At 41.3% G+C, this 16,463-nt stretch overlaps 1 protein-coding gene across 2 annotated transcripts in view; it reads left to right on the top strand.

Annotated features, from left to right (window-relative positions):
* The window catches only part of LOC118582145 (intraflagellar transport associated protein), an 87,928-nt gene that overhangs the window by 41,673 nt on the left and 29,792 nt on the right, over nucleotides 1-16,463 (top strand). The window contains exons 3-5 of one of the 2 annotated variants that reach the window (XM_036184748.1): nucleotides 5,814-5,971; nucleotides 6,902-6,973; nucleotides 8,530-8,596. The exons of the other annotated variant lie outside the window; for it this stretch is intronic. Of the exons in view, the coding sequence (XP_036040641.1) occupies nucleotides 5,814-5,971; nucleotides 6,902-6,973; nucleotides 8,530-8,596 (297 nt within the window). The remainder of the gene's footprint in view (nucleotides 1-5,813; nucleotides 5,972-6,901; nucleotides 6,974-8,529; nucleotides 8,597-16,463) is intronic. 2 annotated transcript variants of the gene reach the window in all.

The raw sequence follows: 16,463 nt of genomic DNA, 5'->3' as shown, positions 1-16,463 counted from the left end.
AGAGAGATGACTCAGTGGTTAAGAACACTGGCTTCTCTTCCAGAGGACCCATGTTCAATTATCAGCACCCACAGGGTGGCTCTGAACTATCAGTTACTCATGTCCCAGGACATCTGATGCCTTTTCTGACCTTCTCAGGCACCAGGCATGCGAGGATGTACAGACATATACATAGTCAATGCACCTATACACATAAACAAACAAACAAACAAACTAAATTTTGTTGTAAATTCTTGACAAATTTTACTTTTAATAAGGTATCCAGAATCAAACAAGGGAGAGAAAGGAGCACAGTGAGGAAATGTTGGACCAAGCAAGACTGAAAATCAGCAGGGCAAACTATAAATTCTGCATTTCCATGTCTAATATTAAAGCATTTATTATATGCTCTTCCCTTCTAGCCTTGCTGACTGCAACACACATGTCTCTCTTGGGCTGGTTCTACCTCCTGTGAGCAGTTGCCAAGGTATCTCACGACTTTGGCATCTTCAACATCTTGTGGTCTCCAAGGCAATCCAGCTTCACCTTTACAGCTTCATGCAGTCTCCTCTCCGGGTCTCCATGCAGGGACTGCCCTGCCACATGCCTGGCTTCAGTGACTCTTCTTAACAATGGAGTGAGATTCCAGTTCCTATATCCCTCTTGACTCTATCCCGAACCACGTGGCAGAAGCTGCCAGGTTCTGTTGCTTGTTGGGGCTGGAAACTGGGTACCTCCTTGAATTACATCCGCATAAGATTTCTGTTGTTGTCGAGGCCTAGGAAATCTCTCAGGCCTTTCACAGTTTGCAGAGTGTCTGAGTGACATCTTGCCTTTATTCCATTCAGCATCAAGCTTTTCTTTAAAGTTTTCATCTCCTTAAACAGAAGACTTGGCTCCAGCGTTACATTTGCTGGTGCTCTTTTTTTCCCTCAGACTAAAGTTCTGTACTTCCCTTTGCCCTGTTTGTTCCTTTTCATTGTAGGTCTGCATAAGTGTGATCACTAATAACCACTTGATATGGTCAATACTAGGCTGTCTTGAAATCTCTGCAAAGGCCATTAATCCTAAAATCTTCAGTTTTAGCCTCAGGAAGATTTCTAGGACAAGGACAAAAACCAGCCATATTCTTTGCCAAAATATCACAAGAATAGTCTCTAGTCCAGATGACAATATTCCTCACCTCTGAAAACTCTTAAGCTGGGTCCCCACAGTCCGCAGTCACCCTCAGCACCACTGTCTTCCATGCTACTACTAGTGTATTGCTACTACTAGTAATTAATCCCTGCTTAAAGCATTCAATCACTTTTCTAGCCCAAAGTCCAAAAGTCTTCCTCCTTCCTCCAGCAGAATAGCATGCTCAGGCCTGTCACAGCAATACGCCACTCCCTGGTGCCAATGTCTGTCTTAGTGACTGTTCTATTGCTGAGGAAGAGACACCACAACCACAGAAACTCTTTAAAAAAAAAAGATTTATTTATTTATTATGTATACAGTATTCTGTCTGCACATATCTCTGCAGGCCAGAAGAGTTCTCACTACAGATGGTTGTGAGCCACCATGTGGGTGCTGGGAATTGAACTCAGGACCTTTGGAAGAGCAAACAGTGCTCTTATCCTCTGAGCCACCTCTCCAGCCCGCATTTATTTGTTTTTTTTTGTTTTTTTTGTTTTTTTTGTTTTTTGTTTTTTTTTTTTTTGGTTTATTGAGACAGGGTTTCTCTGTGTAGCTTTGCGCCTTTCCTGGAACTTGCTCTGTAGACCAGGCTGGCCTCAAACTCACAGAGATCCGCCTGCCTTTGACTCCCAAGTGCTGGGATTAAAGACGTGTGCACCACCACTGCCTGAAACATTGGTGATCAGTATTTTTTTTTTTTTTTTTTTTTGGAGCTGAGGATAGAATCCAGGGCCTTGTGTTTGCTAGGCAAGCACTCTACCATTGAGCTAAATCCCCAACTCCCAGAAACTCTTATAAACCAAAAGAAAGGATTTAGTTGGGGGCTTGCTTACAGTTTCAGAGGGTTAATCCATTATCATCATGGTAGGAAGAAAAAAGGCATGGCGCTAGAGCAGTACCTGAGAGATTTTTATCCTGATTACAGGGAGCAGGCAGAAAGGGAGAAACTGGGTCTGCATGGGCTTTTGAAACATCAAAGCCCACCCCAATGATACAGGTCCTCTATCAAGGCCACACCTACTCTAAGAAGGTTATATCTTCTAATCCTTCTCAAATAGTTCCATTCCCTGGTGATGAAGCATCAAATATAAGAAACTATGGAGGCCATTTTCATCGACACCATTACAACAGGGTTCCAACTGGCCCTTCACCAAACTGTGAGCATCACAATTGCAGATTTAATGTCATGCAAGTAACATCTCAAAAGAAATAAGTATGGTGGCTCTGCTCTGCTCACAGCTAAAATAATACATCCATCTCTGGGACATTTTCACCACAGTGTAGGTAAGGGCCTGGCATAGGATTCCCCAATTGGGGATAGCTTGATATCTACCATATGACTGTTTTTTAGTCCTTTATAATTTTTTATATATACTTGTGATTGACACAAGTGAGTTACAGGTTTTTTTTTTTTTTTTTTTTTTTTTTAAATGTATCCTGTAGTCTTGACTCCTCTTTGACAGTTGAAAGCTTTTTTCCTTTTAAATTTAAATTTTCTTTCCCTTGTAGCTGCAAGGTTTTTCTGTGTCCTGCCTGGCCCTGAGGTCCCGAAGCTGCTTATAAAATAACCATTCAGAGGCATATATTAATTACCAACTGTGTGGCTTATAGCAGGCTTCTTGCTAGCGAGCTCTTTCATCTTAAATTAACCCATTTACTCTATGTGTCGCCATGTGTTCCATGGCTTTCCCTCCATCCCAGTACATGTTGCTCCTTGGATGGCAGTTCGGTATCTCCTCTTACTCTCCTTTCACTGTCTCTCCTGGATTTTTCCTCCTGGCTCCATCCTCCCTGCCATAGGCCAATGCAGCTTTATTTATCAACCAATCAGAACAGCACATATTCACAGCATGCAGAAAGACATCCCACAGCATTCCCTTCTCCTTAGAGCACTTCTTTCTTATTTGTTCAGTAAGGACCTCTCCCTTTGTTGTTTTACTGATTTACTCAGGGTAGCAAAAGCGGTGGTTAGGGGTAGGTTTTAGAGTCAGAAGGCTTGGGCTTATATCCAATGGTTACCTACCAGCTACATTACCTTGGACATTTTATTTAATCTCTAGTATCCTGAGTTACTGTCTTCTGTGAAGTGGGGATAGAAACAGGACTGCCTTCTAGGTATTTTGGAAGATTTAAAATGAAATGTTTCATGAAATGTCCAGAAAGAACATTCAACACTCAGTGACTTTAAGCTCATGGTAATGTCAATATTGCTAATTATATTAGTTAATTGTCCCATTGCTGTGTGTGACAAAATTCCTTGACACAGCAACTTAAGGAAAGAAGGAAGGGTTTATTTTGGCTCAGTCTGCCAGGAAAGGCCATCATGGGAGGGAAGGTGTGCTGGTCAGAGTCTGAGGTGGCTATCCACTACAGCTAGTACCATTGGATCCCAGCCAAGAAGCAGAGAGACATAAGTATTTGTACTCAGCGTACTTGGTCCTTTTTGTTCTGTCCAAGACCCCAGCCCACGGACTGCTGCTTCCTGAGCTCAGGGTGAGTCTTCCCACCACATTCATGCTGACCTTGATAATGTCTTACAGGTGTGTCTGGAAGCTTGTCTCCTAGTGATCCTAGAGTCTGTGACGTTGACAGTATTAACCATGATGCCAATGTTAAAATGTTCTCTTTGGCTTAAGTTATTGCTTCAGTGTAGATGATGGTCAGGTAGTCACCTCTGATTGTGATGTTCCTTCCACACTTCAGCCTACATTTGCAGCTGCTTTTGGGTCATTGCCTCCATAATACCTCAAATGAAACATGCAAGATCAAGATCTCTTATTTCTTACCCGACTTATTCTGTTTTGTTCCCGCACATTTCTATTGATGGAGTCACAATAGAATTTTCATAGTCTCTTAATTTTTCATTAATCTTAGGTTCTTTTCTTATCCTAAGGAAGAACCGTAACTGTGCATCTGTGCATGGATTTAATACAGAAGTATTGCTTATAATTATATATGTATATATAAAACCAAATTTTACACACACACACACACACACACACACACACACATATAAAATTGTCCTTTTTGTTCTGTCCAAGATCCCAGCCCAGTCTCCAAAATTGTATATATAAAATTTGGTTTTTCAAGATGGGGTTTTTCTGTGTAGTCTTGGCTGTCCTGAAACTTGTTTTGTAGACCAGTTTGGCTTCAAATTCAGATCTGGCTGCCACTGTCTCCCAAGTGCTGGGATTAAAAGCATGCACCACCACCGCCCAGGAAGAGGTATTACTTATAATTATAAATAGTTAAGAATGGACATTGAGACTGGTCCAGCTTGAGACCCATACCATGAATGGGAGTCCGCTCCTGACACTGCCTGGGGGGCTAGAACTCAACATGACTAGTGAAAAAAAAAAAGTAAACGTAATGATTCCTAATGATATTCTGCTATATTCATAGACTGGTGCCTAGCCCTATAGTCACCAGAGAGGCTTCACCTATCAGCTGATGGAAACAGATGCAAAGACTCAAAATCAAACATTAGAGCAGCTCAGGGAATCCTGTGGAAACAGGGGAGGATGGATTGTGGGAACCAGAGGGGTCAAGGACACCAAAAGAAAACCCACACAAAATCAACTAACCCAGGCTCACAGGGGCTCACAGAGACTGAACTGACAACTAGGGAGCCTGCAGGGGACTGGCCTGGGCCCTCTGCATGTATGTTATACAGTTGTGCACCTCAGTCTTCATATGGGACTCCTAACAGTGGGAGCAGGGGCTGTTTCTGTTACCTGCTTTTGGGACCCTTTCCTTCTACTGGGTCGCCTTGTCCAGCCTTAATAGGAGAGGAGGTGCCTAGTCTTGCTGCACCTTGATCTGCCATGTTTGATTGATATCTAGTGGAAGGCCTGCCCTTTTCTGAAGAGAGGGGAGAGGTTGGAGAGAAAGAGGCGGAATGATTGGGTGGTGGTGGGAGAGCAAGGAGATAGGGGAGAGGGACTGGGAGGAGAACAAGGAGACAGATAGGGGAGAGGGACTGGGAGGAGAGCAGGAAGGAGGGAGGGGAAACTGTGGTCAGACTAGAAAAAAATTAATAATAAAAGAATAATGGACTTGATTGAGTAAACTATCTTACATTTAGATAATAGAGTTCTCTGTAACTTAAAATATAATAATATTCAATAATATAAAAACACTACTGGCAAACAAAATTATAGTATTTATGTATCCTATTTGGAGTTTTAGAAGTACATGGATACATAAGAAATGAACAGATAAGCACTCAAAACATTTTATTGTGGTTATTCTGCTGTGTAGGATTAAAGGGATGATGTTCATATTTTGCTCTTTTCCTCATATATTTTTTAAAAAAAGTAGACACACATTGCTTTCATATGAGGAAAAAAAGTTCCAAACCTAAGGGAAAATGAGATAAATAATGTCTCACATTTTTGAGGGAACTGTACTTTCTTGAACTTTTTAACAATGGTAAAAAATAGTGCTGGGTATATAGTAGACAGTATTCGTCAGATGTTGAAGGAGTGTTATCTATATGTAAGAGTAGTTAAGGCCTCAAGAAACTTCTACTGATACAGTTCTTTGAGAAGGATTATTTTTTGGGGGGTGGGGGAAGGGATGAAAAATTTCCAGTAAACACAAAAGAAACAATCTGACCACATTAGGTGTTTTTAATAATTCATAATTTACCATTTCAGAGGATAATGTGGCCAAAGGGGGAGCACATGGAACTGATTCATCAGAAAATATATTTACTGCTGAAAAATTGACCCATAAAAATGAATCAAATGGTCATCGTTTTAGAAATACAGCCATCTTTCCTCATACTTCATCTGAATGCTCAGAAGATGACCAGGTAACTATCTTATGTTTACAGAAACAGCTTGAAGAAGGAGGAAGCATTCTTCCTAGGAAAAGTGCTCTCTTGAGAATTAAGTCTTGACATGCCAGAGTTTGATAATCCTTAGTTTTTGGTGAAAACTTCTTAGCACTCTTCCATGTGTAAATGCTTCAGAGAGTTCCCTTTTCTACTTCTTTGTATAAACTGGACTTTTTCCTGTCCTAAATTTATCACATTTAGATTTTAAAGTAGAAGCCATTATCGTGTTTTTTCTAAGATTTGCTTTGTAGATATTAGATGGTGTTCTCTAATCATCAAGACCTTATCAACAGTATTCATCTCCTCTTTGGCTATTGTCTTTAATTATCAAGGAATGATAATTCATAGTGTTCTCTTTTCAAGCCATTTGAGTTTAGATTAATTAAAAAAAATCATTTGAGTTTTTGTTCCTGTTTGCAATGTTTTCTATGTGATATTATGGACAGTATTACACAATATTTTGTTTTTATAAGAGTCAGAAGCCTCTGTGATAGAAATGTGTTTGTATAGAACAGTGATTTATAATCACTTTTCTTAGAGCTTGCTTCTAGTGTGAGATATGAGATATTTTCCATAAAGGATTCACACGCTAATAGTGATGATTGAGATTCTATTAAATATAGGGAGGCCTAGAATTGTTAAATTGTACCAGTGATCTCTGATTTGTGTATCAGAGGTTCGTTGCGGGGCTGACTAGGAGGTGGAGCAGCTGTCTGTTTTATACACAAGCATGTTGAATTAAGTCACCTGCTATATCTTGGGTGAGTCTAGGGTACCAGAATTGCAGTTAGACTTGCTGAAACCGATCCCTTCACCATTGCTATAGCCTAGAGAATCTGGTCTTCCAGATACTGCTAGGAACAGAAACTATTATTTCCTGACTGTGTGTCCATGCTGTGTTTTCAGATAGTGATTGATGAAGGCCAGCAAGTTGGCAGCTTCCTTCAAGGTGATATGACCCGGGCAGGAAAGGTGAAGGTAAGGCCAGATTCAGTTATCTGCCTTGAGAATAACACACATAAACAAATGTATTAGCAACTTTTCTGTTACTATGATGAATCACCATGACCAAGGCAACTTTGAAAGAAAAAGCCTATAGATAAAAGTCCGTCATGGTGGGGAGGCATAATAACAAGCAGCAGACAGCAGGAAGCCGAGAACTCACAACCTCAACCACAAGCAGGAGGCAGAGAGAGTGAACTAGAAGTAGGCAAGCCTTTTTACTCTCAAAGCCCACCTCCAGTGACAGACTTCTTCCAGCAAGGCTTTGCCTCCTAAACCGCTCTAAGCAGCGTCACTGACTGGCACCAAGTGTTCAACTGCTAGAGCCTATGAGAGACAGCCTGTATTTTAACTACCGTACAAACCAATAGGCAAATATTAGACTCCCGCTTTTCTTTGTACAAAACTGGAGAATCAACAGATTTATCCTTGAAAGATTTTCTTTTTTAAAATTGGTGGTGGAACATCTTAAACTGTTTGTGCTTGACTGGGTTCTGGATCTTTGTCTCCTTAAGGTTTAACAAATGGGAAGGGAATTTTAGCATGATCATTAAAAAAGATGTTATAATGTAACTGATTCTCAAATTTTAGTATTGAAACATATGGAAGGTGAATTTTGCTTTTGAGTTTGCATGCTGAATAAGAGTTGCTGTTACCAGGTTAGCAGCATGGAAGCTATCATTTTTACTTTCTGTGGGGTCAGCATGGTCTGCCTACTACACATTCCACATTCAGCTCAGGACAGAAAGACACAGACTGTCTTGAATCTCCATTTGTTACTTTAAGGTATTTTGTTAATTCTACGTTCAGGTTGTAAGCATAAAACAAATGGCGACCTTGTGTCCTTACTCCATGCCATGTGCCAGCATTTTCTTATTTACATTCTTTGATAGTCCCCTGAGATGCCTCATTGTCAGTGTGCAGTGGGAAGCAGTATTCCACATGGAATAGTTCTTCATTGAAATGCTGCTATTGGGTGGGGGAGGTTATTTGGGGTGCTTTTTGCCTTTGAAGTAAGTTTCAGTTTTATTTGCCTGAAAGAGAAAACACTTGATATTTTGCCCTGCTCACCTCTCCTGTGATTTACCTGGGCAGCATGCTTTTGTTTTGAATGATATTTTCTTTCCTGCTGTCTTTAGCTTCCTCTCTCTGGCTCTCTATGCTGTGAGGAAGGGTCCTGGCTGCCACCATCACTAAGGTTTCTTGAGAAGCAGGCAAACCCAAACCCGGAAACTGCTGTCTCCTCTGATAAAAATTCTGGGAAGAAAATTTGAAACAGAGTCCCTTACAAGAAACCCCAGTCTGTTTTCTTTTTTGCTGTAGAGAGCAGGCTGTGGTGTTTTAAAACCCTAGACTTGCAAATGTCATGCTTCTACAGACCGGAAAACATATGCATACAATGGCTTTTAACTGGGCCTGGAGAGGTCACAGGAAAGCAGATCCAGCCTTCAGCTGTGTGCGTGGGTCACTGACTGACTACATTGCCTTTCTTCATGTCTAATATATGCAAGATAATCTCAGTCTTCTTGTAGGTAGACAACTTCCTAGACTTAGAAGATTTGGACATGGAGGAAGAGAGTGAGCCCCAGATGAACAAGGGTATGTGCTCTCTGTCTTTTTCATACTGTATGACCTCTTTCTAGAAACTACAAGTGGTTTATGTTGCTTTGTTATTTTTGGCAATCTTTCCCTTACCTCCCTTGATGTAAGAAAAACTGAAGTTGTGAAATTTCTTTTTAAAAAGCAGAAACTTTTACTCAATCAGTTAAAGACTTTTGAAACTTATAAAACCTTTGGTCTAGTTGATATAGAGCTGTCCCTCCCTTCCTTCCCCTAAATTCAGAATAAATTAAACTATTAAATAATCATGTCACATATAGCTCTTATAAAGTTATTGCCTTATTTCCCAGAAGAACAGTCTTGTAATTGATATTATTTTAAAGGAAAATGTAAAACAGCAACTGACCATAAGAAATCATAAAAATATAAAAAATTGATCACAAAATAAATAATAATAACATACAGAATTTTTGCCTTTAAAAATTTATGAAATATGTAAGTATACACATGTAATGGATGCTTTTTCTGAGTCCTTTTTCCACAATCCACTGAAAGGAGCCTTATGCTAATCCACTGATGTTCATATGGGGTATTGCTTTCTCCTTTCCTGGTTAGCATTTTTGTATCAGCACAAGTATATTTCTCCAAGGGACCTTTGGAGTTTGGGCTGGCGATATATATAGCTCAACTGAAGAGTGTTTGCCCAGAATGGGTAAAGTCCTGGTGTCTATCCTCAGGTCACCTTTAAAACTGGGTGTGGTAGCACATGAGGTAATATTAGCACAAGAGTTATCCGAATTTCAGGTTATCCTTGACTGCATAGCCAGTTTGCGGCGAGGCTGGCTTTAGTTTGTTGTTTTTTCACTCTTTGGGCGGCCTGCCACCCACTCCCAAATAAATCACACATGGAGACTTAATTCTCTCTGATAAGTAAATGCATAGCCTCAGTTTGGCTTGTTTCTAGCCAGCTTTTCTTTTCTTTTCTTTTCTTTTCTTTTCTTTTCTTTTCTTTTCTTTTCTTTTCTTATTTTTGAGCTGAGGATCGAACCCAGGGCCTTGCACTTGCTAGGCAAGCACTTTACCACTGAGCTAAATCCCCAACCCAGTAGCCAGCTTTTCTTGACTTAAATTCTTCCATCTATCTTTTGCCTCTGGGCTTTTACTTTTCTCTATTTCTGTATATTTTTTTCTTTCCTTATTCTGTGTCTGGCTGGGTGGCCGAGTGGCTGGGTGACTGGGTGGCTTGCCCCTGGAGTCCTCCTTTCCTTGATCTTTTTCCCCCAGATTTCTCCTTTTATTTATTCTCTCTGCCTGCCAGCCCTGCCTGTCCTTTCTCCTGCCTTGCTATTGGCTGTTCAGCTCTTTATTAGACCAATCAAATGTTTTAGGCAGGCAAAGTAACACAGCTTCACAGAGTTAAATAGATGCAACATAAAAGAATGCAACACATCTTTGCACCATCAAACAAATATTCCAAAGCATAAACAAATGTAACATATCTTAAACTAATATTCTCCAATACTAGGCTTCATGAGAACCTATCATGAAGAAAAGCAAGCAAACATTAACAATAGGGACAGCAGAAAACCCTGGCTATTTATTTATTTATTTTATTTTTATTTTTTCCACAGAAGAGCTGTTTATTAATATAGGGTAGAGGATAGAGGTGACAGGCCTGTGTGAAGCAGACACATGAGTGGGGAGAGAAGAGAAGAGAAGAGGAGAGAGAGAAGAGAGAGGAGAGAGAACCTGGCTCTTTATTGAATGTGAGAGGACATCCTGAAGTTAATCTTAAAGTTTAGGCACAGGGCTGTTCCCTTGTGGGTTTGATTGCCCTTGTCCTGCTGTCACACTGTTTTGTCATAATAACCACAAGTTATTGCTATTGTTGGGAGAAGAGTTTTTGTCACGACTAGATAGGCATTAAAGTGGCTGTGGATAGTTGATCTGGAGTAGCAACTGCTTGTCACTTGACAGTGTAGGCTCCTGCCCTAGCTTTTGGGCTACTTGAATTGGTAAGGCTTTGAGAATTTGAAGCAATGACATTTTTTTGTTCTGCTTCCAAATGTCATACCCCAGTGACTCTGAGTTTTGTAAGACTTGATTGAGGGAGAGCCAGGAAGGATAAAGCACCTGTTTTGGTGGATTTGGGGAGTAAAGCTTGCTTTTAAAAACAAGGCAGATTCCTATATCCTGTACCCATAAGAAAACCTAATTCACTAGCTCCTTGGTGAGATCCCATGAACTGCATTTTTAGCCATTCTGGTATTGTTTGAGACTGGTTCTTGTCTCTATGTAAAACATTTCCAAGATGAAAGTTTTATAGGCGAGAGCCTGTACTGGGCATTATTGTGGTGAAGTTTCTCACTTCCTGCTAGCAGTGAAAAGGTCTGTACTTGTCAGTCATACGGCTTGGTGTTCTTTTGCTCTCCCCAATAGAAATTATGGATTGCTGAGGAGAATCTCTGTGAGTGGTGGTATTTGGCAGGTTTGTTTTTTGTTTTTTGTTTTTGTTTTTGTTTGTTTTGTTTTTTAACTATCTCTTAGCATTTGATAGCAGTGAGCTGTAGCCACAGACAGGAGGGAGCAGCAGCATGTAGCACCCTCTAGAGTCGTAACTCTCTTGCTTGCTCTGATGAGTGGGCCCCTTTGCTCCACTTGGTGGTTCAGCTATTGTATAGGCCTAGGGTACCACGACCCTTAGTTTTATAAGTGTAAGCTCAGGGAGTTGGCATGCCCCAGCCCTTGGCAGGGCCAGTTTTGTATCTCCAAGGCCAAGGGTATTGGAGAGGCTTGGTCCTCTAGGCTTCAAAGCTCTCTAGAGCTCTTCCAGTGAAAAGGACAATGTTTTGCTGGAGAGTGAATGTACTTTAGGACCTCATTGTGTGGCCACTGTGGATTTTTCTCAAGGTGTCTGTAGAGGGTTGAGAACATCCAATACAAGCATCCATGCTATCTGCCTGACTGTTTCCAAGTTAAGTGTTGAAGGCTACTGCTGTGACATAGGATAACAGCTGTTAGTTAGGGAGTCACATTTTTCCATCCCCAACATCTTTGCTTATTTACAGGGAAATGATCAGTGTTGCTTACAACAAGAACCTAGAGTGTATCACTAATGCTAATAGTGATTTGTGAGATTCTAGTACTGTTCAATAATGGTAAACACCAGCTAAGTATATAGGGAGAGGTGGATCCCTTTCATCGAACCACCATAAGCCAATGTGGCTGGCAAATTTAATTTTTTTTTTACATCAGCTTTGCCTATTATTTGTGGCATTGCTTTTTAAAAACATTTTTCAAGTATACTATTCAGTTACCAGGTTTCTTTCTTTCTTTTAAAAAGTTGAATGAATTTCCTGGATAATTAGGGATGTTGAGCAATTCCTTAAATGTCTTTCAGCCATTTGAGCTTCCTCTGTTGAGAATTCTCTGTTTAGTTCTATAGCCCATTTCTTAACTGGACTGTTGGGCATTTTGATGTCTAATTTCTTGAGTTCTTTATATATTCTGGATATCAGCCCTCTGTCAGATGTGGGGTTGGTGAAGACCTTCTCCCATTCTGTAGGCTGTTGCTTTGTCTTGTTGACCGTGTCCTTTGCTCTACAAAAGCTTCTCAGTTTCAACAGGTCCCATTGATTGATTGATTGATTGTTTCACAGTGTCTGTGCTACTGGTGTTATATTTAGAAAGTGCTCTCCAGTGCCAATGCATTCAAGACTACTTCCTACTTTCTCTTCTAGCAGGTTCAGAGTAACTGGATTTATGTTGAGGTCTTTGATCCACTTGGACTTAAGTGACTTAAGTGTGCACGGTGACAGATATGGATCTATTTGCAGCCTTCTACACATTGACATCCAGTTATGCCAGCAGCATTTGTTGAAGATGCTTTCTTTTTTCCATTGTACATTTTTGGCTTCTTTGTCAAAAATTATATGTTCATAGGTGTGTGGGTTAATGTCAGGGTCTTCAATTCGATTCCATTGGTCCACATGTTGGTTTTTATGCCAGTACCAAGCTGTTTTTATTACGGTAGCTCTGTAGTAGAGCTTGAGTTTGGGGATCGTGATGCCTCCAGAGGTTGTTTTATTGTACAGGATTCTTTTGGCTATCCTGGGTTTTGTGCTGGAACTCTCATCCAAGAACTGATGGAAGTTGATGTTGAGATCCTTGGCCAGGCCCCAGGTGGAGCTCCAGGACTCAAATTGTCAAGAAAGAGGATGGACTGTAAGAGTATGAATTGTTGAGACCATGATTGGAAAAAGCACAGGGTTCCGAATAGCCAAACTAATGGAAACACATGAATTATGAACCAAAAGCTGTGGAGCCCCCAACTGGGTCAGGCCCTCTGGATAAGTGAGCAAATTGAATAGCTTGAACTGTTTGGGAGGCACCCAGGCAGTGGGACCCAGACCTGTCCTTAGTGCATGAGCTGGCTGTTTGGAACCTGGGGCTTATGTGGGGACACTTTGCTCAGCCTGGAAGGAGGGGACTGAACCTGCCTGTACTGAATCTACCTGGTTGAGCTGAATCTCCAGGGGAGTCTTGGCCCTGGAGGAGAGATGGGAATGGAGGGGAGGGGCTGGGGGGAAGGCAGGGGTGGGGGTGGGAGGGGGGAGGACAGGGGAACACATGACTGATATGTAAAATTAAAACACAAATATGATTAAAAAAAAGAAAAAAATAGAAAAAAAAAGTTGAATGAAAAGATCTCACTAGTATCATGTTTCCAGAGACTAGGTAGCAGGAGGTCTTGCATTTGTGTGTAAACAGTTACTGAGGCTGAACCAAGTCTCAGTGGACTTGAATGAAGTAGTTAAGACTGTCTCTTGTGTGAAATGATGTTTGAATTGATGGCTGACAGTCGGTTCAGTCTGCAGTGATCTTTTCTAATCACCAAAAGGCCACCAGGGTTTCCCAATTTTCATAATGTACAATCTGGGTCACTTGAAAGGAAGAAAGAAATTAAATACTTTGTGCCAAGGTGAATTTCAGTGTGTGGCCTAATTTGTATTGCACTTTAGGAATGTAAGCAGAAGGCAAATATTTATATCAGCTGGGAAATGTGACATTTTTAAATAGGCAAGTTGCTCGTATAATTTTGGCAGCTGGGAAGTTTACTGATTAGATTCTGTTGTTACTGTTTAAGCAACAGATTTGCCTGGGGCATCAAGGAAGCATGTTTTGTATTGTTTTTTTCTACCATTGATTTTATTTGTTACTGTGCTCACCTTCATAAATATTCTCCAAGATTCAAGAGCGTACGTAGTTCCTTTCCAGGGTTTGCCTCATTATTTTGACAGTCAAGGAGGAGAGTTTAGATTCAGGCTTTTCGGCAGAAGCAGCACAGTGCACCAATGTGGGTGGCTTGAGTATGACCTTTACTACAAGGTTTGTTTGGTGCTCTCTGTTCATTTGACATCAAGTTAGTGTTGTGGTGTTTTAGTCCACTGGGAGAAATCAGAGACTTAGACTCAATTCAAATTTAAATTAAATTAATTTATTCTTTTTTTTAAAAACTATTGATTTTTTGTGGATGTCACATGATGCATCCTGATCCCATTCATCTCCCTGTCCCTTTGTATCTGCCCTCTACCCTTGCAGCCTCAAGAAAATAAAAAAGAAAGAAAATCTCCTTGTTGAAGCTGTAGTGTGTCACTGAGAGTCACACAGTGTACCCTTTAGTCCATGCATCTTTACTTGCAAGTGTTCATTGAGTGAGTCATTGGTCTGGTTCAAGGCCTCTGGTTTCTGCTTCACTATCATAATACTGGGCTTTCACTGGGACGACTCCTGGATATCCTGTTGTTGCCCGGTGTCACTGAGACACTGCAGCTTTGGATCTACACGATCAGTCCTTTCATGTGCTCCAGCAGTTCACAGATGGGGTGGATGTTTTGGTGGGCCAACTCATAGCCCTCGTTCTGGGCCTGGGTTGTAGCTGGGTTTGTCAGCCTGCCAGTTCTCCCTCATCCTCCCCACCAGGGCGAGCTCTCCTGCACTGCTTCCCTCCCCCACCGCCACCCCCACCCTCATGCAGCTTGTAGCATGTAGTAAGGGGCAGGGCCAGTTCTCCTGCTTTCATGGCCTCAGGGTGGCTCACCCACGCCGCCGGGACCAGCTCTACTGTGTTGCCCAGGTGAGGAGCAGGACCCACTCTCCCTGGTGCTGCAGCTGGTGAGGGGCGTGGCCAGCTCTCCTGCCTCGCTGAAGGACTGCAATCTTCGATCAGGCTAGAAGTGGAGGTTAAGGGGGTGTGGCTAAGGACAGACATCAGAGAGGTATGCATGACAAGTATCCATGGAACTCACAGCTGGGCAAGAAAACCGTTTTACATCCTTCAGTTGTCTTTTTCTTTCCTCTCTGCAGTAATAAAAGACCATTTCATCCCCTGTCCCATAGCAATAGCAGGTTTTTACAGAAGCAAAGGCAGCTGTTAATCCCTCACAGCCCATTATCTTATTCTTCTCTCACCTGCAGGCCACTAGGATCTCCCTGGCATTCCAGAGCGAAAGGGCAATGGCCCTTAAGGGATGCCTGGTTCCATATTAAATTTCTTTAGTCACCACAGGGGACCTATGTAAATTATTACTCAGATCTGAGCGCTCTAATGACTGGAATAGAGCAGTTCATTTCTGGGCAGGAAAAAACACAGTGCCATGAGGTTAGGGCTGGCTGTCACGTCCTTACAGTTAGCACCTTTACCTCTTATGAATTTAAGATAGGGTAGTTAACCTGGTGACTGCCCTGCCTCAGATAAGATGGCTCAAATTGCTATACAACAAAATTGTAACTTGGGATAGCTGCAGTCATTCCATTGAGGTCATTAGAGTAGGAATACTGTTCGTTTTTCTTTTGTTCTCTCAGTTTCCATGCAGCTGACTTGAGAGACTGGATTTTGGAGGTCCAGTTCTCATAATCACACTTGTGTGGAAAGGTCTCTTACAGTGGGTGTGTTTATACTGCTATTCATTGTGTTGGATGAGACTGGGCACTGATTCCTGCTCAACAGTTACAGCCCTGTTTGATTTTTTTAAAAATTTAAAAAATGATTTGTTTTTTTGAGGTTACAATATAATTACACTATTTCTCCTTTTCCTTTCCTTTCCTCCCTCCAAACCCTTCCATCTACCCCTCCTTGCTTTCTTTCAAATTCATGTCCTTTTTCATTATTTATTGTTACATACAGATGTGTATATATGTATGTATTTCTCAATACCTTAAGTACTACCTGCTCAAGCTATTATACAACTTGCCTGTATATTTTAAGGGCTGACCATTTGGTATTGGATAACTAATTCGTGTCCCTGGGAAAGACTTGCTCTTAGCATTCTCTAATTGCCTATAGTTATTTGTGTGGGTAGGTCAAAGCCTTGTGGTCTTTCCCTCATCCATTGGTATGTCTACTGTTGTCCTTGTTCAGTTCCTATTTAGGAAGTTATGTTGCAGAAACTTTACGGGTGTATCTTCTGATGTTACTAGGAGACACAGTCTCACAGTAAAGTCTCTGGTCCTTGGACTCTTACAGTCTATCTGTGTTCTCTGTTGCAGTATTCCCCAAGCCTTGAGTGTGGGGATGTTTTGTAGAAGTGGGGCTGGGCTCCACAACTCTGTAGTTGGGTTGGTTGTGGTTTTCTGTAATGGTCTCCATCTGTTGCAGAGCTTCCTTGTGAGGGGTGAGGACTACATTTACCTGGCTAGACACTGGAGAAGGATGTGTAGGGTCTATCAGGGCTGAGAGGTTGGATTCCCATTTGCTTTTTATTCTAAGTTCTTTAGCACTTGTATTTACTTTTGACTATTTTGGGTGTGTGCATACAACTGAGGAATTCGGCCACTTAAAAAAAAAGTCATTATCTGCAACATTAAATAGGTTTAGGGAACCTGTAAATGACCAGTGCTTTTTTTT

This window comes from Onychomys torridus, chromosome 4 (genome assembly GCF_903995425.1).
Source record: "Onychomys torridus chromosome 4, mOncTor1.1, whole genome shotgun sequence".
Taxonomy (NCBI): Eukaryota; Metazoa; Chordata; class Mammalia; order Rodentia; family Cricetidae; genus Onychomys; species Onychomys torridus.
Note: the sequence above shows the minus strand (reverse complement) of the source record. Positions and strands in the feature narration are given on the sequence as shown.